Source organism: Anopheles gambiae, chromosome 2 (assembly GCF_943734735.2).
Source record: "Anopheles gambiae chromosome 2, idAnoGambNW_F1_1, whole genome shotgun sequence".
NCBI lineage: Eukaryota > Metazoa > Arthropoda > Insecta > Diptera > Culicidae > Anopheles > Anopheles gambiae.
The window spans coordinates 115,422,401-115,445,868 of record NC_064601.1 but is presented as its reverse complement, the minus strand read 5'-3'; the positions used below and the strand labels follow the sequence as shown (position 1 = coordinate 115,445,868).

Genomic DNA, 23,468 nt, shown 5'->3' with positions numbered 1-23,468 from the left:
CAGTCTCTCCAAAACAATCCTTCTAGTTGGGGATGAGGAATGAGGATTCCACAAATCTTGCCCTGAAAGTGCTGCCGAAAGCGAATATTCAGATGCAGGTCTGTAAGAATCTAAAAAGTTCAGGCTAGTTCCCTCCCCCTCTGAGAAGCAACATATTTAGTTTTAAATCAAAATCTTCATGATCTTTACGCAAATGTTGACACCGGTCCTTCCACGCTTCACGCCTCACGATACTGTTTTGCGTTCTTTGTTCGCGCATCGCGATGTAAATAGATACAGCGTTCGAAAACATAAAACCATCGACTTTATTGACAGACGACACGGGTGTTTGGGTGTGTTTTGGTAGTAGTGGTTAGGCAACCTCCTACCAATCTGTTTAAGCCATCCACCGCCGCAGACTGATCTGAGGAAGGTGTTGTTAAGGAATTATCTCTACACGATATCTTTCCAGCTGATGTGTGAGTGTGCAAAATATCTTAGCGCAGGAAGCTTTTAGGAACGTCTCGCAATCGCCTAACTGGATTCTTTTTTTTTCTGGCAGCATCATTTCCCCTCTCTGAACGTTGCTAATGAATTCACTCAACTTTGTGTTGACATTTGTTTTGCTTGAGAGTAGGACTCATCCATACAGCAACGGAGTCTTGTGCCTAAGAAGTTAGATGGATCTGAAAAACTGCACGACTTTTAGCAAAACACGATGACACACTACTTGCTGGATGGAATTGTGAGCTGTTCTTATGCCATCAGTAATCGATCAGCTTGAGTTGTGACCCCTTTGAACTGTTCTAGTCTTCGTCATCAACGATGACGTTAGATCGTTTGGTTGCCAATTCCTGAGTGATCAAATTGAAGAGGAATTCGAAGTATGATCACGTACCAGCTGCAAATCAATCGTTTGATCACACAAATCGCATGCAAAAATTCGTACTGTGATCACTTTTATCACAATCAAAGCACTCTACCTCATTCTCCGCCTGCCAGCAAGGATTTTGCCCGTCCGTTGACGCTTGTTTGTTTACTCTCACTCGCTGCTTCGCTGCTGGAACAAGATCAAAGTAGGTCCCAAATGGTCTCCAACCGGGGACTCTACAGTGAGCGAAAGGTGTGCGTGTGTGTGCGTGTGTGGGTAAATGTATGCGTATGGGTTGTGTTCTGCATGTGTGTGCATTTCTCCCTCTCGCTCTCTCTTTCGCTCGATAGCAAAATCCCCGTTACTACCCCGCTAATGGTTGGTATTTTTAGCGATAGTCGTCACGAAGAGGAGTCGCGGCCACGCTCTATCGCGGCTGTCATTCGCGCGCTCTTTTCTCTCAGGTTGAATATGCGTACGCGCACCACACCGTTTGCTCCCGCCGTATCGAAACGAGAAATCGGACAGTGGTTGGCGTAGGTATAGGGCTATGTTGTTTTAGAGAAATATTTTTTTTATCTATATCCATGATGTTTTTGGAAGTACCTTGAGATCAACAGTATTCGAAAGGCCATTCCACGTTTCATAAAACTGTTCAAGTTTAAAGAGAGAAAGCGCGATATTGTCCATTTTTTTATAGGTTTAATCTTGGACACCTGGATTAAGAGGTTAAATCAGGGGATTCCTGGATAAAAAATCGCGTTAGAACCTGTTTTTGCCTAAATTTACTATGCAATTTATAATTAAAAAGCCTTATTTTTTATAAAATATTACTATCTAAAATGTTACGTATAGCTTGATTTTTCGATTGGGGTTTTAAAAGTTTAACCTGTGTTGAACCTGTGAGGAAAACAATTTCCAATGTCCAACTACCCACTAGCATCTAATGTGCAACTGCTACTACAAAAATGCACCCCACTGTAGACTGGAGACGATCTCCACACGGGAATCTCTCCGCTCTTCTACCGTGACTCGGTACCGCAACGTGTTTGGAGCACGGGCCAGATTAGTTCGCCGTATTGTTTCGTTGAGATCGGTCCGTCAGGAAGAGGCGAGACATATACCGCACGCGTGTTCTGCGGCGTTATTAATTCGCCATCCTTATTGTTGTTATTCGCAATACGTGTGTGAGTGTGTGTGTGCGTGTGTATGTTTGCTGTTGTGTGGAATGTTGACCCCATGCTGGTGGAAATCTGCAAACGACTCATTGGATGCCGCACAGAAGAGTGTGTTCGATCGTCGTGTTCGTTGATCGTTGTTCTCGCTACCTTTAGCAGCAACTTGATTGGAGCGTCCTAGGAGCCGCGCATCACCCGCGCCAGCCTTTTGGTGGGGTTGTGTATGGTGGTTGGTGTGTGTGTATGTGTGTGTGTGTGCGCTAACTATCGGGAGGATTCATCTGCAAAAGATGGCGCACGATGGCACGGCGAATGGTCCGTAAAGATGGTGTTGTTCTGTTGTTGGGTGATGGATTCAACACCGTGTCATTATCATGCCCGATCCGGTTGCTGCGGTGGTGATGAAGATCGACATTCAGTTCTACCGCCGTATGCAAAGTGGCAGAGAGGCAGATGAAGCAACCTGAAGCCGTACGGAATTGATCCCCTGGAGAAGGGAAGAAAAGGCTAGCGAGAAGCATTGCAAGTGTTAGTGAAGAGAAGCTGTATGCGTGAGTGTGTGTGTGAGCGTGTATACATAATACGATCTATATGCGTGATCCTTGTACTATCCCGGCAAGGTTCAATTCATCAGATGATTAACTAATTATTGTTTGTAAGCGTGACAGTGTTTGTATGTGTGCGCATGTGTATGGGTGAGCATCTTGTGTGTAATTTGTTATCACCAGCACTTGCAAGGAGAGGTGTAGGGTTGGAAAATTAGCATCGATTACCGCAAGTACCATTCGGTGATGGTATGAAACACGAATGTGGCCACTTAAGCGGTACGTGATCACCATTAGCCTTACCAGAATTGCATCGTCAACCGACCGTACTGCTGTAATCAATCGAAGTTGAACGCCGGATTTGGAAGCACCCTCTCGGACACTCGCAAACTCAGCTCCAGCCGACTCGACGACGACGTTGTCCAAAACAGGGCAACAAATATTCAACAAAACCAGGTATGGATAGGCCAAAATCGGACGAAGGAAAGCGAAACTTGGCTTGCTAGGGAAGGGCGTATTACGAACTTCTCGTTGTTGTTAACTACCGCTAGTCCCGCTCTTCTGGGCGATGATTTACAACATACATTTCGTTTGACATGATCGAACTATCAAACTAATAACCTTGAAGCCAGCAGTATTAATAGAAAGTCACCCGCGCTCCCCTTTGTTGAAAGAGGGGTTATGTTGTTCTGACGCTCGGCTGAATCCTAAACGCTGGGGCGGAATCCCAACGCAAACAAACCAACTCCTCGTCGCTGGAGCTTTGCGATAGATACGTAGAAGGTGGTTTCCTAGAGGCGCGTTATCGGGTTCGTGCTCTTTGAGCATGTCTGTACATGAAATGTTTATTTAATCTTTTGTGTAAATACACTGCTTGGTACAATGGTTGATACAGTGTTTCGGTGGCACGCGTCGTTATCGTACGAACAGCTGTAATTACTATACTTCCCCAAGGACGGGCATTGTACAATGTTGTTACAAGAATACGGTCTGCTCAGAACGGATCGAATCGAATTTATGAAAAGCGATATTGTACTCTTTGTGCATAATGAGAATCAGTATGATGCGATTTTTTATGAAATAAGTCGTTTAACTTATCTATAGTGTGTTACGCAATATGGTACTCGACAGCCAAGGTGTGGATAAACAAAAAAAAAAAAACAATAAATGGAAGCACTCTTGTCTTGGATGGCTGATGACACCCGTCGTCTACCTAATGGATGGCCTAACAGTACACTAAACACACGGATAGGAATGCATCCTCAAAGCTGGTGTGTTGTGTATGCATATTTCTCACAACCACAGGGAGAAACCACAAACAACCCCACCACTTGCTCATAAATCACGCACCCGCGAGAGCAGCCCCTATGGCGAGTGCCATTGTAAAAGCATCGATACGAGCAGCGAGTTGATGACACTAAATGAGCCTACAAAAACATAATTCCCTGTCCCCAACAAAAAAAAACGGTACCGATATCCAATAACACAGGGATATTACCTGGTGGACACCGTTCGATACTAATTTGTGTGTGGTGGAATGGTTTGGTAGGTTCGAATAGTTTGAATACCGGCGACAGGTGGCGTGACGGTTTTCACACGTGGCCCAACGGTCCGTGAAAGTCTCGAAGTGTCGGTGAAATTTTCGTCTATAAAAAAATGCGGAATTGCTTGCCGCCCTTCCACGTGTATGTGGACGATTTATTGAGCAGGTGACTGGGTCCGTTTTCCTCCGGTTTCGGATGTTTGTGTAGTAAAAAGGGGTTTGTTGTGGTCGTTTTGTTGGTGTAATCTTGTTGATGTCGTTTTGTAAGGCTTCATCACGTGGAATGTTGACATAAGTTAATTAGCATATTGATTTAGAAACTGCATACTTTACGCACCTTTAGTATACTCTTCAAACCGAGGTGATGCTTTTAAGTAATGCCCTCCAAAATCATAATTTTAGTATTCAGCTCCGTCCACACGCATAACAAAATCTCTCCCCGCGTGACATAACATTACACCTGGCTTGGGGCTTTAAATTGAATTGGGCTTTAAATTCTACGTCACGGTCGGGCATGACTCAACAGCGTGTCAATATGTACACCTCTATTTCGTACCAGCTTGGGTACCTAGAACCAACCACTCCACACAGGATAGCCCCTTTTACAAATAAAGACTCCTTATCGCCCCGGGTAGTGGCAGACCGACTGGTGGTGGTGGTGCTACCAAATCAAATGATTACATTGCTATTTGTTATTATAAAATCCCGCAACACCGGCCAACACGCCGCCGGCCCCAACGTCACGGGTGATGGCGCGTGTACCGGCACCACCCGTTCGATAGTTATTTGCTGACCCAGATAACCTTTTTTCCAAAGGTTTGCCCTTAATTTGGACAGCAATGATTCATCGTGCGTAAACGGGATTAGGGCTTTTTTGTATGTGTGAAGTTCAACTAATCCCTATTTATCATTCTTCGTATCTCTCTCTCTCTCTCTTTCTGCTGGCAGTGTCCAAAAGAAAGCACCGTTCGGTAAATTAACACCGACGTGTGAAGTCGTCTTTAGAAGCGCGTCCTGCTCTACGGCGCGATAGGTTTGGCACCGATACCAGCCGACACTAGCAAGGGCAGGGGTGAAAGCATCTCCCCCGGAGCAAGAATGCAACGGTACATGCTTAAGAATTGAAGGCACGTGCTCTCTCAGTACCCCACATCAAGCACGGCAGGGGGGAGAGGGGACGACGCGTACGCGCAATGCTAGTCTGTTGCTGAAATGGGTTAGTTTGGTTGGAACTTGCTCGGCGCTTGTCTGCGAGCAAGTTGTCATGCTGCGACGTGCCTCGAAAGCATGTTTGGCTGCATGTTCAACATACAAAACAAAATAGTCCACCTTTCCCGCCCGAAACAAAACGTCCTTGAAGGAGTCACCTTTCGCGCGATCTCAAGGTAGGGTGGTGTTAGAAGTCACTGGTCGTGCGTGATCAAAACGAGTCCACTGCTTTAGCTTCAGCTTAGTTGTGTCTAATAATCTGCCCGCGGTGGCCCTCTTTGTCCAGATGTCTCCCCTTTCAAGTTTTAAAACAATCCCAGCCACTGTTGGAGCAGCTCTTTGACATTTTTCGGAAAGCTTCTTAGTCCGTATCTCCTCAATATGACCCTCGCGTAAGACGGTGATGAAGCCGTCGTCTAGATAGTGGCTTCATTTTCTCAGCAATAGCTCAATATAGACTCACACACACACACCTGTCAACGCCCTCCGCCACGGTGGTACCCGCTTAATGACGGGTGTGTTGCTAGTAACGATAATTGCTATTGGAAGGTTACGTGAACTTTTCACAGGTCGAGCTCTCCAACCAGAGCTGCCTTCCCCGTCTGCGTGAGAGTCTTGTCCCGTTGTAGCGTTATTTTCTTCCAATTTGGAACGATCCTCTCGTCTGATCAGCTCTGTTTGTGTGTGTGAGTGTGTCTTGCTCGGTGTAGACTAATTTTCAAGAGTTATGTTACCCATTCTCACGTGATCAACAGTGATCGCTTCCCTGCCAGCAGGTGCATCTCAATGCAGGCAAGGTTACATTGCATCTTGGTGTGCACAATGCACGCGCACTGCATCTGCTTCCACCACGCCCCTCTGTGTTACATCGACGGGGGTATCGAAATAGGGTAGATTTAGGAGTCTGTCTTCCCCGCTTCGATGCAAAGAGGGAGCTGATGATGATGCTGCAGATGCTGGTTGACACGTGGATGAGTGATGCCTTGTAAAGGTACGATTGTGGCGCACTATCACGCAGAGCGCAGGCCCATTGTTTCGCCATTAAAAGGCATAATCAAGCGATAAATACTAGCGCGAGAGCAGTCGTCATCATCATCGTCATAAAGTATGTGCTGGCGATACAAGACGACGGGTGGGTTAGGTAGAACTTTATTTCGGTGTTACGCAAAACCAATTTCTCTCACTCGCTAATCACTCTGGTATTTTAAACAACAAAATGCTTCCCGTTCAAGCGCAAACAAAAAAAAACGCCACCAAGTAAACAGTTTCTCACCCCACAGTGGGCACTATAAATATTGGAAAATAAATAAAAACCGAAATGCGCTTTTGCAACACAACACAAGACCTTTCGAAGGCGACGGGGTTTGTGTGGTGTGAAGTTGTCATACGGCTTGATGTTTCACGCTTGATCATGCTGCGATCGCCACTTGAATGCTTTGTAAACAAGAGACGATGGGACAGCTACTGACGAGACAGCTACGCAGATGGACATCGATTGCAAAACATTTAGTATGCATGTTGGGCAATGTTTGTCACTTCACAGCTCACACAAACGCTCAACGCAAACGTAAAGGTTATTAAACGCTCGCAGCGATGAACGAATGCCCGTACATGCTCATCAACCACCCATCAGCAACAACTGAATGAATGGAAGCTGCTTCGCTTATCAGAAAAAGCGCAAGAAGAACTGTTCTCTTGCTAAGCCCATCAGTTCTTGGCCAGCGATCTACAAAGTGCAATCTACCGCATCTTCCATCCACTTGAACCACGCGCTCATAAAAAAAACGGTTGCGTGACTTACCATCGCAAACAAATTCGCTTCTGGGGCCTCGGAATCCCAATCCAAAGTCCCGGAGCGTGCTGTGATGCTGTTTGCCGCTCGCAGCTAATAACAATCCTGCTCATTTACTCTGTTCCTCCATCGTAAGGGAGGGCAGGGCTGTATTGCAGCTGCATATCCGTTGCATCTTCCGCACGAAACAAAGATGCAGTTTAGCTGCAGCCAATTTTCATGCGTTCATCGTTTGCCACTCTGCGCCGCTTGTCATGATTGGAGCCCATTTCTGTTTTGTTTTGCTGCTCAGTTTTAACACACATTAAAATTAATTTGTTGTGATGCTACGCTGGTTCGTGGTTGATGAATGCGCTTTAGCGAAAACAGAGGGTTCAGGAGAGCAAATTTGACTTTTATGTTCACTGAGCCCCTACACATATGGGTCGGTTTTGAAGCATATTTTCGAAGAAATATATTCAATTTCCTTCCATTTTCTTCTTTCTCAACCGGCACAACCGAGGTGGTTGTTTGGCTGACCTCTGTCGCAAAAACGGCCAAGTTATTAGGGACAGAAACACTCTGTTTGCTCTGTTTATTGCTCCGGAGACATTGAATGGGAAGCAATTTCCGACGCTGATAACGATTGCGAGCTGCTCTCGAGTGGTTTGGAGCCGCGCTATCAGAGATTACTTGCCCTAATGATGTCACTTTTCATGCGCAAGAAAGCGTGCAGTGCAACCACAGTGTTTGGCATGGATACTTTTCGATTAACTGCAAGAAATATGATCAAACTAACGTTTTTGAAGTTATACCAATATTCATCATAATCCTTCAACTACCCACAATTTATAGTTGAAAGTCTCTGGAAAGGCCACTGGAATACTGTGCTGTAAAGTAGCTACTAATTTCGGTAATGTCACAAAATAGCTTAATTTTGTTACCGTCTGTTTTGGAATGTTGGTAATTAATTGACGGATTTGCTGTGAAAATGTATGTGCGAAGCAAACCATAAGACCCATGTGAGCGAAGGATTTTCTTCAAATAGAAATTCCCCTATCCAAGGCATGCTTAAGAGCTGTGTGGGTATGAGGTTGCTCTCGGCACAAAAGCTTATGAAAAACGGGTAATTGAAAGCATGTTTGTTGGAGTAAATTATGAGGTTAAGCAAACGGTTGCACACTGAGAGCTAACTTTTCGTGGCATTTCGAGGTGTAACATTCTTCCGATTGTGAACCGTTTTACCGGCAACGAGCTGGGGCACTGTCCACCTTTAAACCCGCACTGCTGCAACCGTTGACAATTGTAATCACTATTTATGACATTCCACACAATTACGAACACGGCTGTGAATTTTCTCGTCCACACGTAATCGGCCCTGCCGATCTCCGTTTTCTCTCAACCACTGTTTTGAGGGGGGATCAGAAACGCTTTGAACGCATTTCTACGGCTCTATGTGTACTTTTCTCCGTAAGTGTGTCCCCGGGAGAGAAATTCACCCCAAAACAGCCAAAAACCGCTCCGCAATCTTGCTTGCTGCAGCAACCAGGGCCTAAGGGACAATAAGCACTTTAGCCGTGCCGACGGTTCATCAAATATCGTCGGCGATACAGTCAAATGATGGTCGTTCGTGTCTCGGCAGATGCGAGGAGGAACGCTAGTGTCAATTTTATTTATTATCTCAACCTCCAGATTCCACTCTATGCAGCGCTGCGTCGGTTTTTGGACACGACGGAAGGTCACTGGCGGAAAACTCACAGGACAGAGAACTCTGCGGGAGAAAGTTGGACAGTTTTGCGGAACAACCTCCAGCCACAACGGTCAGTTTTTCCCCGGCGCCACCGTGTTCGAGTGACCGACCGTCGCACACGGTGTTCGTCAAACTTTCACGCACCACGTGCATCATCTCCATTATGACTCCGACGAGCGAATGAATGGGAAGATCTTTGACTTTTTGGAAGATCTCAACACAAACGCGCGTGTGTGTGAAGTGCGCAGGCACATGGCTATTCTGCGCATTATTTTCGTACACCATTATTAAGGCAATCAATTCTAATGAACCCTGGCCGCAGCTCGGAAGATGTCGAGGAGGTGAACGGGGAGAAGAAGGAGTAGAGAGGAAGCAGTCAAAGACTTTGTCGTAGCTCCAGGTGGAGGAGGCGTTTGGAAAATCCTCATCCACTTTCCATTTCACTGGCTGGAAAAGGCCACTGACCAGCCACAGGTGCACGATCAGGTGATCTACACTCCCGCACATGTAGCGATCACACTCTTCTCTTTTTGTGTGCGGATGCGTAGTAGATAGCAAAATGGAATAATTGTCCAATTTTCCTATAGCTCCTACTTAGCGGTCGCCGAGCGAACAGGAGTAATTCGCCGCATCGTAAACGTCGGTAATCGTTTGCCAAAAAATGTCTGGTGAAACGGTGAACCCCAAAGTTCAACCGGCGAGTGGTCCAACGGGAGGTATAGTGCAACCTGCAATTACGTTACAAAGTGCGGCAATTCAGATCCTCCTCCAAAGTTTGCCAGCGGATCAGTGAGCATTACTTCCATTTAGAGATATTTTGAAGATATTTAAAGTGGATCTCCGAATTTGAATGGGGGTAGGTTCGTCGTCTACCCTCTAGCGATCATTAACATCGACTTTGGAAGGTCTTCTTGCCTGCGCGCGTGCTCAAGAATGGCGACAATCCCATTAATATGTCCATCTTTCTGTGTCCGAAACGCTCTCTGGCCTTATTGTGGGTGTTCGATTTTTGCATACTGATTAGCTGTTGCGTGTGTGTGTGTGTGAGTGCCCGGTATTTCCAAGTCCCCTCACGGGCCCCACAGGCCATGAAAGAACACGACACGACCCAGCAAACGGTTCATTGGCGCTGCCTTCGGAGTGGATATCAGCTTTCAAAGGTGTCGTTGTGCAGTGTTGCGTCCGTCGCCACCCCCTCCACCCCGAGTTTCCAGTCACTCAGTAGCTAAAACCATTGATCGTAAAGTGGCCATCGCCTCAGGGACATCCGATGCCGCCGGGACGGGCCGCACAGAAAGCGCAATGCAAATAAATCACTCACTTCACGACGGTAGATGGTTGGGCCTCGGCTACTGGCGGAGGAGGGTCGACTGAATCAGTGCCTGAAGTCACCGAATTCATGCGTATCAAATATAAATCCCCAGAGCCTTCTACCCTTGCTCACCCAGTTGTTCTCTGCTGGGTCCGAGTGACACAATTTCGCCGTAAAAACGGACCGGGGACGACCTGTTGGAGTTGGAGTTTTATTGCTTCGAAATCGAAAAGAGGGAGAGTGGTACCACTTCGCCCCATGCGTATTACGGTCAACCCGTTTCTAAGCTCGGTGCGCTTGCACTTCCTGCCGTGGTTTTAGATCATATGATCGACACCTGATCTCCACCGTGTAGGCCCAACAGTAGCCAAGCGCATCGCATCGAGACTGGTTTGGTGCCGGAAGCAACCGGACCTGCAAACCGATGGCGGCCCTTGCCATCGCACTGCTCTCGATACCTCAATCCACACACGCAGAAGAAGACGAGATCGAGATCTTAATAAAAGCGAAACAAAAAGCTGTGCTTACGCGTTCTCTCTGGACATCAATGAAATGAGTGTGTAAGTTTCTCCGCAATTCGCAACAAAGATTGCCGACATCCCTCTCCTGTTTGCCCTCACGGGATATTGGTTTCCTTAACTCCCGCAGGCACATCTCCGGGATCTCCATCAAGGCAGAGGTAAAGGCATCAGCACAAACACGACTGACTGCCTTTCGGGGAGGAATTTCTCCAACATGACGTGCACCGACACACACACACTCACTCTGGCCCATTTCAGACGAGGGTCCGGTATCCCCATCCCCCCCCCCCCCCACACACACACACGCGGGTGTGCGTGACACACAAAAACATGCCGCGGGACTCGCACTGGGAATGGAACTTTCGACCTGTGCCGCGAGTATCTTCCCCATGCGGTTTGCTGCGGAACCTAAGTAGAGAGGGAAGCATTGGGATTTCGCTTTTTTCCTCGCCTCTCTTTCGTGGGCTTACCTGCTGCCAACATTCTTCAGCGTTGTTGCGGTCCTTTTTAGAGTGGGCTTCAGTGTTTTTGCTGCGTTTGCTTGCGCTGGAACCGGGTTCTGCTTTCCTGTTTGGTGGTAAAGGCCAGGAACCGGACCTTAAGGAAGAAGCTGTCGTTCCTGATCTTGGCGGGGATCGCCGCCTGATTGAACAGGTTTTCCAGTGTCGGTTCTTCGTCCACACTCTAACAGAAAAGAAGGAGGGGGAGAGATGAAATGGCAAGCACACAAAAAAGCACTAGCAAACAAACACAAGATATGCCGTTCGGAACATTGATCGCTACATTCCCCTTCCCTCACCGCCCAGATGTCTTGGCTGCATGTGTCAGCATGCAGTCGCGTACACATTCTCCCGTCTACGATCATCAGCATCATCATCTTCTGCCCGTTCGATGAGGCTCCTCTCAGTGGGTTTTGGTATTCAGTGGCATATGTGTGTGTGTGAGTGTTTAGCAGGGATTTCTCCCTTCACGATGCGCTAGTATTTAACAGCGAAAGCTTATGTTTAAAGTATGCTGCGTTCGCGCCACTCTTCAGTTCGATCGTATGCTTATTTTTGTTTGTTGCGCGAAGCTCCCGAAATATGCGGTGCTTCCTGCTCTCGCAATCGACCTAACGGGAGATGCCATTTCAAAGTAATATGGGGTGGAATGCTGCGCTGCTGCGCGCCTTCTTATCCATCTTGATCATCTTAATTTAGGCCAGGCCAGGCACCAGAAAAGATGGTGGATTGGCGATTTGAAGTTGAAGCAAACTACTGCAACCCTCACACTTTGTTGATGAGTTGAATGCCACATTTCGAGGGAGTTTCGTGTGCTCGATTCTAAGCTCGTAGTAGTACCGCACGAATAATGAGAATTGGCAGCGCATTTGCTTTTTAGCGTGGTTGTGGAAGTAAATAGGTCATCGTTAATAAACTTGTTGATTTCATTGATGAGCAGACAATTAGCTGCTGGCTCCTCCCAAGCTACGATGTCCTCGATTTGTGCTAACGAAAGTGACACTATTGCTACAAAACGTGTACACTTTCTTCCACAAACCGGTCACCGGAAATACCGGTTAGAGACTCGTGCAATAGGGAAGTTGAGCGATAAGGAAGCGCAGAAGCGCTCTGGTCATTAGTTTGTTTAATATGAAGATGATTTCTGAAGTAGGTTAAATCGATCAGAGTTGAACCCAAAATTAAGAAACGATATTGTCAACCTGCTTGTCAAATTATATCACAGGAAATGATGTCACACGATCGATGGGAACCTCCGAACGTCGCACGCGTAACGCGTTTTTGGGAAAAAGGTTACCTAGTAAAACTAAAATTAATGCAAAAATCGTCAACAACCTGACACACGATGGAATCGATGAGGGAAGGATTATCTGTTAAGTATGCAAAACGCCCCACCATAACACCATTTAGCGTGATCGCAAAAGATCCGTAGTTTCCTAGGCCGGGCGCGCGTGACCGTGCTGCTTTCATCGCGCAATCACAAACATCGCCTCGAATTTATGTTTATTTATTGCCGTGCGCGGTCGGAAATGTCGTTGACGCGCATTTGGTTTGTTGCGTATCGCGCTTGCATGCTGCCATTTGCTTAAGCCGACAGCGGCTGCACTGTGAAAAGTACAATTGTTTTCGATTTCATTCGTTGTGAATGTGCCCTTTTTATCGCCATTTTTTAGTCGCTGGCAAACTCGTATCAGTTTTCACCTCACGTTAATGCTGCGCATTTGCAACACAACTTTGCAGCATACGCACGTGCACCACAACACCATCCCCCTGATACGAGAAGCTACTAAATCAGTCCACTGCACGCTCGTCGTAACTCTTGCACCTTTTGGGAAGGAGACCAGCCCTAAAGCAGCCCTCCCCTTTGGGCTCCTTATTTAGGTTCGCTCTTCATAAAGGAGGCCGTTATGGCGGGGTACGATCGGTCCAGACATTGATTTATCTTCCTGGTTGTGGAGCTTCCCTTCGAGCGACGACGACGACGACGACAAGCGTTATGCAACAGTGGAAAAGCACCTGCCGTCGGCTGGGCACGTTTTCAGCCCATGGGTTTTGGTTTCCAATATTTGCTCCCCGCGGTGGTGTTGTGTGTGTGTGTGGTGACATCGTGTGCCATGTGGAGGGAGGGAGGGTCGCATATTTCTTGCACGCGCTTCCTTTTATTTGTTGAAATTAGTATCAATTGTGTAACGGGTGGTGTCGCGCCAGACGGTTACAGTGTGATGTAGCGAGACAGAGAGGAATTGCCTCGGATCTTCACACCACCCACTTAAAAGGGGAACGCGGGGGGGGGGGGAGGCACTGGACTGGGCTTTCGCTAGACGTTGGCAGGCGGCAGGAAATGTAAGCTTTTCATTGCACACTAAAAGCTCTCCACGGACACTACTCGCGAGATCGTACGCGACTCCCCGGTTAGGTCCGGTGAAAATTTGGTTTTGGTAAGTTTTTGTTTGTAGTGAAGATCATCATTAGCTTCCCGGGCGTAATTGGTTGCCTTTTTTCGAGCGCGGTTTATGCGCGCCACCAATGCCAACGAGTGCATTATTAAGCATCAGTGTTGGGGTAATGCACACCAAAAACCGGTTCGATTGTTATTTCGTTTCGTTTCACTTCAGTCATTGTTTGTTGAATCGGAAATGGCAAACATTAAACGGAAAGATGTTCACTTTTTGTTTTGTTCCATCTACGGATCAATTAGTCGCTACCCGCCGCAACCGCTGTGGCCGTGACTCTGCGCTGCTGAGGAAGGATTCATTGTGCCGAATTGAAGGTGAACGTGTGGGCAAGGATGAAGAAAAGCTTTCACCCCCTGCATACAAGGCATCACATCATGACACTGTCGCGGTGAAGGTTATTTGGAAGTAGGATGGAACAAGTGTGTTTTAATTTGTTTTGATTATTTTTGTTTATACACATTTATTGCTCTCCTATAAAGACACTAATGATTGTTTGTTTGTCTACTTTTAGGTCGCTAAAATTGCAAGAGGTGAAGTTCCTACCGAACCGGCGACGGAACGGATGCAATGATGCATATCAAAAGCAGTCCCACCACACCGCTGGTGGCCGGTGAGAAGCGTCCAAAGAAGGAATCTTCCCAGCCGCAAGACACTCGTAAGGTGTCCAGCTTCATACAACGGTTCTACTTGTTTGGCAACAGCCCGAGCACACCGCACGGAGCGGAAGCGGAACCCGAAGCACCGAAGGTTAAGAAGACGAAAGTGTCCAACCAGCAGACGACCGGTGACACTCAACCAAACTCCAAATCAGCAGCAACCGCTAGACCCGGCAGCTCGCCGAGTACCGACGGTACCGTATCGTCATCATCCGAGCCATCTGAAGAGTTGAACCCAGTGCAGTATCCTTCGTATAGTGTCCAGCGGCTGCGACAGTTCTGGAACAACCGGCTGCTGTCGAATCAGCAACCAACAGGATCTTCCATCGACACGCTAGTGAGAAAGGCGAAGAGTGCAACGATCGGAGCACCAACTGGGGCAGCTGCCAGAACCGTTCTGCGTAAATCACCTTCACCGAAGGCGACCACACGGTTCCAACGCAACGGTTCCATTACCCGATCGGGCAGGCGTCGCTTCGGAACGCTCGACAGTTCCGAAAGTGTTCGTAGCGGGCTGGACGTTAACCTGCAGCGGTCTGCTCAACCACCGAAACGATCGTCCCATGCCGCCCTGCTCAGCCCCGATCGGGAAGCTCAGCGCACGCTGGTAGAGAAGCGACCGTGCGTTGGATCTACCCCGGTGACGGCCGGACCCAGTGCGCGAGAATCTTTCCCACTGGCCGTTTCCACTCCGAACGGTAGTCAGATCCATTGGGCACGTCGAACGGAGCTGCTGGGGATTCGTGCCCTCACGCAGGAGGAAAAGAAGCAGAGCGCCAAAATGCCACTACGGGTAGAGAACTACGTGAATAGTTACATCGACGTGGACATACAGAGCGTCGGTGGACAGGATGAACCGGCGAGAAATGTTTCAGTCCCTGTGCAGGAACCACCAAAGGATGCTTTGGAGAAGTTACCACCGATCCCCAACACGTCTACGCCGGTCACCACACCGGCACGGCAACCCAGTACCTCTTCCCTGGGCCGGAAAGGCAACACTCCGACGCGTAAAATCAGCTTCATGAACAACATTTCGCCCTACAATCGCAAGCTGCTCGCCTGCAATGGCACGAAGGTGGCCGCACTCACCAGCAAATTCAATCAAATGATCCAGCAGGACGCTGGACTGCTTGCGCAGGTGCAGAAGCGCGGTGGCTATCTGCACAAATGCGGCAATGTGGCTTACAAAGTGATTGAAGATCCTGGCAGCGATGGAGTGTACGGCTTTACGTCGACGGGACGTATGAGCAGTGTAAGAAGCAGCTTACGAAAGAAACAATCAAACGCATCGGCTACTTCCGGTGGAGGTGCGACTGCTGCTGCTACCACTGCCACTGCAACTGCTACTACTGCTGCAGGAACCGCTGGAAACCGTACGGACGAAAGTTCGGACGAAATCTCCTCATCAGCGTCGAGCAAAAACTCTTCACTTCGCAAAACGGGACTACGAAAGCGGCCGAGCTTGCGGAAAAATATTTACCGCCGACCGGAGTGGGAAACGGGACGCAGTTCGCTCGGCGTGCGGAAAGTGCTGGAGATGTTCGAGCCGAACCTGCACCATGGACGGGGCAAGCGGGCGGAGAGCGGCGATACGGGCAAACCGCCACCGGGGCGTAGTAAGCCGAAGGTACCGGACAAAAGCGAGCAAGTGTTGCAAAAAACGAAAGACTTCAAGTCGAAGAAGGTGGTAAGCGAGGTAGTGGAGAAGAGCAATCGAGGGGCTCTAAATGAACAAGTAGAGGAGGTGCGTGGGGATGTAGCGACTGCCAGTTCGGCGGACGAACATGTCGTTGATGGATCTAGACAGGAAACAAATGATTCATCTGCTGTTAGTAAGGAAGCTAAAAGCAAGGACGTAGTTGTCTCACCACAGGAAGCTAAAAAGGGAAGCAATCAAAGCAACGGCATTACATCGAAACTACACAAGAACTCACCTAGAGAAGCTTCTAATGCGATTGTACCTTCGAAAGGAGAAAATCTAAAGCCTACTGAGGTCCTATCTGACGGTCACAGTAGCTTTGGAGAGCTCCATCCTTCTTACAATTGGATGGATGGAACATATGATCAAATCGATCTTGAAGAACCCACTAATGGAAAGGAGATCTCCGCTGTTAGTAAACCGAACGAAATGATTTCCTCACAGAAGGTTCTGAAAGAGAAGGAAAAGAGCAAGAGTGCTGTATCAAAGATTCAAGAGCGTCTCACGTTCAGGTCGTCCAAAAAGGTCACTGTTGAAAATACTGCCCCCAGAAAAGAGCCATCGGAAGGAGTCGCAAATCGTTCCGACCATAACTTAGGCGAGGATCAAGCAGCATACAGTTCTGTAGAGAAGGGAAGCAACCAAGTCACGGAAGAACCATCACCGTACCATGCTGTCAAAACCTCGACAGGGTCAAATCAAGAACTTATTGATTTCCTGCCCGATGGCGATAGTAGCGAAATTAATGCAGCATACAGTTCTGTAGAGAAGGGAAGCAAAAGAGTCACGGAAGAACCATCTCCGTACAATCCTGTCAAAGCTTCGACAGGGGTAAATCAAGAACTTACTGAGGTTTTATCCGACGGCGATAGTAGCTTTGGCGAGCTCCATCCGTCTTATAGCTGGATGGATGGAACATACGATCAGATAGATTTGGAAGAACCCACTAATGGAAAAGAGATCGCCGTCGCCACGACCGAAATGAGTGGCTCTCAAAAGGATCCGAAAGAGAAGGAAAAGGGCAAAAGTGCTGTATCGAAGATTCAAGATCGTCTGACGTTCCGATCATCTAAGAAGGTTGCCGTTGAAAATGCTGCTCCCAGAAAAGAGCCTTCCGAAGAAGTCGCTATTCTTTCCGACGATGACTTCGGTGAGAACCATGCAGAATATAGTTTTTTAGAGAAGGGAAGCAAACAAGTAACTGAAGAACCATCACCGCACGGTGCAGTCCAACCTGACAGTAGCCAAACGGAAACAGTTGTAACAACACCAAAGGAAGGGAAGGAGAAAAAGAGAAGCAAAAGCACTGTATCGAAAATTTACGAACGCTTAACGTTTCGATCGTCCAAAAAGATGGCGGCACCGAGTGAGCGGTCGGATGAGGTAGTGATCATCCGGGACGCAGAGGATGCTAATCGAAAGGCTCCCGGGCTCCGCCGATCCTTTGTGTCGTCGATCGAGATTCCGTCGATACATCCAGATGAAAGGGCAGTAGCATCACCTTCGCCAGAGGCATCCAGAGAAGAGTCGACCGAAAAGGATAGTTCTGAGCAGAAGATACTCGAAGCGATCAGTGCCGTTAGTCAGAGGATTGATAATCTATCAAAGAGCTTCAGTGATTTAACGCTAACTGATGACGAGAACACTCAGGCGAAACGTACAGCCGATGCAGAACAGGAAGAAGATGTTCAGCAGGTGCGTCCGAATGCATCCTTTCTGTTTCGCGGTATGGGTTCGGCAGGATCTAGAGCAGGGTTGGATAGCAAGCACGCCAGTCAGCACAACATCGTCGAAGCGGTCAATACGGTCGTCATCAACAAATCGCTCTCGATGGATGATCACCATTTCCCTTGTGCACGGGGCGAAACGGGTAGAATGAGCCTGAACGAGCGTTCGCGAGCACAGCGTGGCCTGGAGGATGATTACGAACCAGTCACCCAACCCGAGGAGAAGTTGCCGTCGGCAGCAGGCTCCAAGTTCTGCTCCACACCTTCCATAACGATCGATTTGTCCGAACTGACGAGCAAAATAGAATCGTTCGTGCACAAATCAAAGCGCGAATCAGACAACATCTACCAGAGCATTCCAATAAAGTCCCAAGGGACAGGTAATACCGCTCTTCTCCACCAGCCTGAGGATGCCATTAGCGTCAACAGTTACGAATCGTTCGAAAACTACGAATCGATCGAGCATGAGCTTCTTTCCAGCACACGGAAGCAAAATCCCGAGAAAGCATCCGGCGAAGAGGACACGTACGAGATTTGCAGTCCACCGCCGGAGCTGCCACCCGCCCGGGAAGACTCTCGCAACGATCTGACCCTACCACAACCAAAGCGCAATCTATCCTCGTCCCCCAAAACGCTACCGAAACACCTGCAGGTAACCTATCAGTCCAACTACGAACGCATCAAGTACAGCAAGATCCCACCGAGACCACCGAAACCGGAGGAAGTCCCACTGCCGCCGCGTAACAGTTCCACTGCCAGCACTGGAGCAACGTCCAGCGCAGCGAACATCACGCTGGAAGCCAGTACGTCACACTTCTCCTCCACGGAACAAGCGTCGTCCGGCACGGGCGGAGATTTGCTGGACAAATCACCCCACCGGCAGGAGCGCATCTACGAGGAGAACATCTACGACACGATCCGCAGTGCGGACGGTGTCGACTATGACGATCCGGCCTGCGGTTCAGCGGAGCTGGACCCATCTCAGACAACGCAACCAGGCGGCATTAGGGTGGGCCTATCGTCCCGCGCACGCCAGCAACCATCGCCGCCCGCCGATAACGTATCGCTCGTTTCATCCAACTGCTACGAATCGATCGGACTGCGGCTGGAGTACGAGCGGAGCATGATGTTGGCGCGGCGCAACCTGGCCGGTGGTTCGACCACGACGCTGGCGTCCGATCAAATCACCAACAGCCTGTACGGTGTTACGGCCGGGCTCGCAAGCTTAACACCACCAAGTGAACGTGGTAGTGACACAAGCAACAGTGCCGACTGGACCGACATCTCCGACGAGGATGAGACGGGTGAGCGGGCCGATGTGACGACGGCGATGGCCACGGGGGGATCGAAGCGACCGAATTTTATCGTGTAAGTAGTGTACCGCAAGACTGGTTAATGCTAATTTGCCGCTTTATGACGATGGGGGGGTTTTCTTTTGCTTACAGCGTACGGGAGCGCAAGCGGACGCATCAGACACCGTTAAGGTCGCGGAAACTGGCTCGCATCTCGCACCCGAAGATAGACGGTAAGTAGCACATGGTGAGGCACTTGCATGTAGTTATGCAAATTGCGTCTCCCTTGTCCTTTCTGATTACAACTAATAATTATTGTAGCCTTCAGTGGTTGTCCACTGTCCGCTATACTTAACTGAAAAATGTGTTTTTTTGTCGAAATATTTATGATTTTTTGTGATCTTCAAACAATCTCATGGCGGTGAGAAATTGTACTGTCAAAACAGTGGCGAAAGCTCAGCTTTGAAGCTTTTGAAAGCTTTGAATCGTGCACCTAAAAAAAAGCTCAAACACGACTGAGCTTTTGGCTTAGCGGCAATGCTTTTGGAGCTCAATGCTTGGGAATTTAGTTTTTGCAGAATTATTTCAATTTTCTCAACTCAAATTTCAATTTTATATCATCTTAAGAATAATCTTTACTTATAAAATGTTTAAAATTCATAATATTCCGCCGAACTTCTGTCTTGAAATAAACTATTCTTCTCTCTAATGAACATCTTCCAACTATGAAGCACTTTGATGCTCTCTCCTATCTGCTGTTTACACAACATTCGCCTACCCGATTGCATGCGTCGGTAGAATTTGTTAAACAACACACTCGTACATGACGTTTGTTTGCAATTATTCTGACGAATTATGTGTCATTGTTTTCGGTGGCGCGTTTGATCTCTGTAAAGGTGGCTCCCCGGAGCCATTCCACCCTGGGGAGGAGCACCTCCACAACACTCACTAATGCAGCGTAACATAAACGCTTGCCATCGGGAAAGAGCCGATCAATGGCGAGAACCTTTACATAAGAGGAAAAGATAAGCTGTTTATATCGTTCACGATGGGAAAACACAACACCGCCCAGTGTGTGGTGTGCGCTGCAGTGTGAGCAGCTGTTGAACTGATTAATTTAATGTGTTGCTACGACTATACCACCATCATCGGGATGACAATCTCTTTTCGCTCTTTGCGCAAGAGTACGGCAGGTTGTTGAATGGCGTCATCACCATCACACGTTTGCGCAGGAGGCGCTTCTTCGATGCTTCGGCTGCGATATTGTTTCAACCCAATGCCATCATCGACTCTATTGTTCTACAGCAATCACATGTACGTGTGTGTGTATTGACTATTGTCATAGAAAATTAAACTAAAAAAACACCCACAAGTGCACGCAGACTGGGTACGCATGTTCCCATACTTTCGCAGAGAACACTCTCTCAATTGAAAAAGCCGCTTTGCAATCGATTACGCACCGAAGTGGTCGTCTTCTTTCTTTCCCGAAGGACATGGGAGTACAGTGGGTAGGAGTGATTTCTCGTGCAAGATTTAGAAGGCGAGTTGGTTGGTGGGTGCTGTGAGCGAGTGAGGACTGTTATATGTTCATTGTGCCTGGAGCCCAACTAATTGACTCGACTGATTGATCTTTTTCGCTGCCACTGGAAAGTCCGCGCCGTGGGTGCTGTGCGCTCTCATGCTTCTCTTAAATGATCTCGATCGTGTACGTCGGTTTTGTTCCTTTTTTTAAAGAATAGGCACCATCTTCAGGCGGCCGATCCGCTTCAATCAAGCATTTATTGTGTGCTGCAATTGCATCGTTACTTTGGCGGTAGTGTGTGCAGTACGGTGTTTCGATGGACTTGGAAAGCCGCACCACTTGAAGATGATCACGCACCTTCTGTACGGTGGTTTTCTTTCGAAATGTCAAGTCAATCAAACGCGTGGGGACGCAAGGTGAGATCAGAGTGTGAGTGTGAGGGGCACCAACTGGTCAGGCGACTTGTTCTGTATCCACTACACGATCGAAGTTTCATTCACATCCACCAAACCCCGATTTTGCATCATCCTAATGGCATTGGCAATGCTTTTTTGGTGGTGATGGTGGTGGTGGTGTTCGCTTCCTACGCGATCAAAATTAGCTTGACCGACAAGCGTGCAGCGATGGTTCGATGATGCTTATTAAAAATTGCCCCGCTTCACCCCCCAACTGCTTGGACACCCATGCGTAGAAGCACAGCGGGAGTGGGTGTGAAGTTTCGCAGCAGCGTTTCAAAACGATTCCAAAACGCGATTTATGCAATTATCGTTGCTCATGCCGGTGGTCGGTGTATGGTTGTCAAAGGCCCTGTCAGCGATGATAGAATTTCGGAATCGTTCGGAACGGTTAGAGTTGTTGACGGGAGGGGTGCGATGCGATGATTGGAAAATTTAGATATCTCTTCAAGCAAGGATGATGGTGGTGGTGATTTCGCAAAAGGTATCATTTTGTTTACAGTTTTTGCTCGTTATTATTGAGCAATTTAAACTAAAAGCCTTCTCATTTCATATGCACTAAGTAATGAGGAAATGCTTATCACAGACGACTAGAATTTACGACCCGTCAGTGTGAAGGACATCAATAAGAGTCGTTCATCATTCATATCTTGACACCCAAAATAGTAATGACTAAATTGGATCACATCTGCGGAAGCTCTCAAATCCTTCTTTTATTCGAATAGAAAACCTAGATCCCGGTTGTCCGGTGTTCCTCTAATAACATGACCCAAAGCTCATCATGTGGACAACTGAGCGACTTCTCAAGACTTACGAGGAGAACAGGGAAATCTTTCCCTTTTGCCGCGATGCTCTCGACATTCCATTAAACCTCACGTACATAGCAAGCATTCCTTCATCTCCAAAGGTGCATTTCTGTGATGGATGCTGGTAAGCTTTGCTCGCTCTGTCCTAACCTCCCTTCGGAAGATCAATGTTGGGAATGTTTCTCATTTGTGCACCAACGAAAGAGAGCATCAGCTTTGCTGTACTAAAAAACTGAAAGAGAGTATGAGCATGTGAGAGAGCAGAGGGTGCATTCAGAGACTGGTTGTACTAATCTAGCAGCTTTGGCTTAGTCCAGGAGTGTCAAACACCACCGTGGTACTGATGGATCTGTATAATACTTTTGTTCTAGTTTCAGAATTTGCTTACATATCTTCAAACACGTTTTAACAAAGCCAAACGATTGTACAATGATAATAAAAACAACAAAAAGCAAAAATCATAAACAAAGTTTGACATCCCCGACTTACCCCTAGCGTAACGCATGCTCATGCACTACTCCATCGCGCAACACGCTGTTGGGACGCTCTAGCCGCGCTCCATCACGCGCTTGAGCATTTAGTACAGTTTCGCGCATGACGGCGTGCGCACACGCTTGTCCGTGGCTCTCATTCCCGCCCCGTGTTTGGCCATTCGACCGAATGGTTGGCGATCACTCGATCACAGTTAACGTGACCTTCCGTGACTCCCCGTCGTGGTAGGCTTTGCTCTGCTGTTGTGCCTTGCGGTGTTTCTGTGTGTTTGTGTGTGCGTTATTCAGCACCACAAAAGAAGTTCGCTTGTGTCGCCCCATCCAGCGGGGCACGATCGAACGAAAAAACAAAGCGTGACCGCCAAAGGGGTGGTGGTTTGCGCTGACTGAGAAGACAGAGAATGGAGTTTTTGCTGCGTTACAAGTGAAGTTGTATTTGTTAATCGTGTGCGTAGGTTGTGTGTTTTGGTTCGCTTTTGGTCGTTGCCGAGGGGGTTGAATTCTGCGCGTTTGTGTCTGCCCCCGTAAAATGTGTGTCCCCATGTCCAGCGTGTCTGACTAACGTCATCGCTGGTCCTGGAATCGCCCGCCCAAACGCTAAGCTGCAAATGTGCGTGACAAATCCAGTTCTCTTCCTGCTCTGTGCTACGAAAACCAGAATTAAGCCTCAACGGCACGCTCTGTACAGCATTCAATCGGTTGTGTGTTTTTCCATGCCAAAATAGCTCTCCATGTGTGGTTGTGTGTCTAACATGCATTGTGCAGTGCATAGTGCACCCCAGTCGTGTGTGGCTATGCAAAAGCATGCTGATGATGGGTTGACGATTATGATCGGTTTCAGTTTTTGTTTCGAAACACCGAGTTCCCCCAATCGGGAACGAAGCGGAACGAGCATAGCGTTTGTGTTTCTGTGTTTGAGGTGTAAAAGAGTTACCATTCGGGGGCAAGTAGTGGGATGAGTGAGGCAACCAAAACGAAACGACGGTGTGTGCAATGGTAGAAATATAAAAGCCCGATAAATACAACCAGAAATACCGGATTGCATCAAGCGGTTGGCGCCTCCCGATCGCATCACGATCGATAGGAAGGAGAGTCTAAAAAACCCGGCATCTACCTCTAAAGCCTGACATAATAATAAGGCGTCTTCGTCTTCGGCGCTTGTAAAACGAACGGCAAAGTGGTGAT

General features: G+C 48.0%; 1 protein-coding gene across 5 annotated transcripts in view; it reads left to right on the top strand.

The window, feature by feature from the left end:
* Window positions 1–23,468, top strand: part of LOC1269761 (uncharacterized) — a 62,396-nt gene that overhangs the window by 16,205 nt on the left and 22,723 nt on the right. For 3 of the 5 annotated variants that reach the window (XM_061651487.1, XM_061651484.1, XM_061651485.1), the window contains exons 3-4: window positions 14,147–19,085; window positions 19,163–19,242. In XM_061651487.1, the coding sequence (XP_061507471.1) occupies window positions 14,203–19,085; window positions 19,163–19,242 (4,963 nt within the window). In that variant the 5' untranslated portion in view covers window positions 14,147–14,202. Of the gene's footprint in view, window positions 1–1,916; window positions 3,030–14,146; window positions 19,086–19,162; window positions 19,243–22,354; window positions 22,509–23,468 lie in introns of those variants that run through there. The other 2 variants (XM_061651486.1, XM_061651488.1) reach the window with 2 other exon arrangements.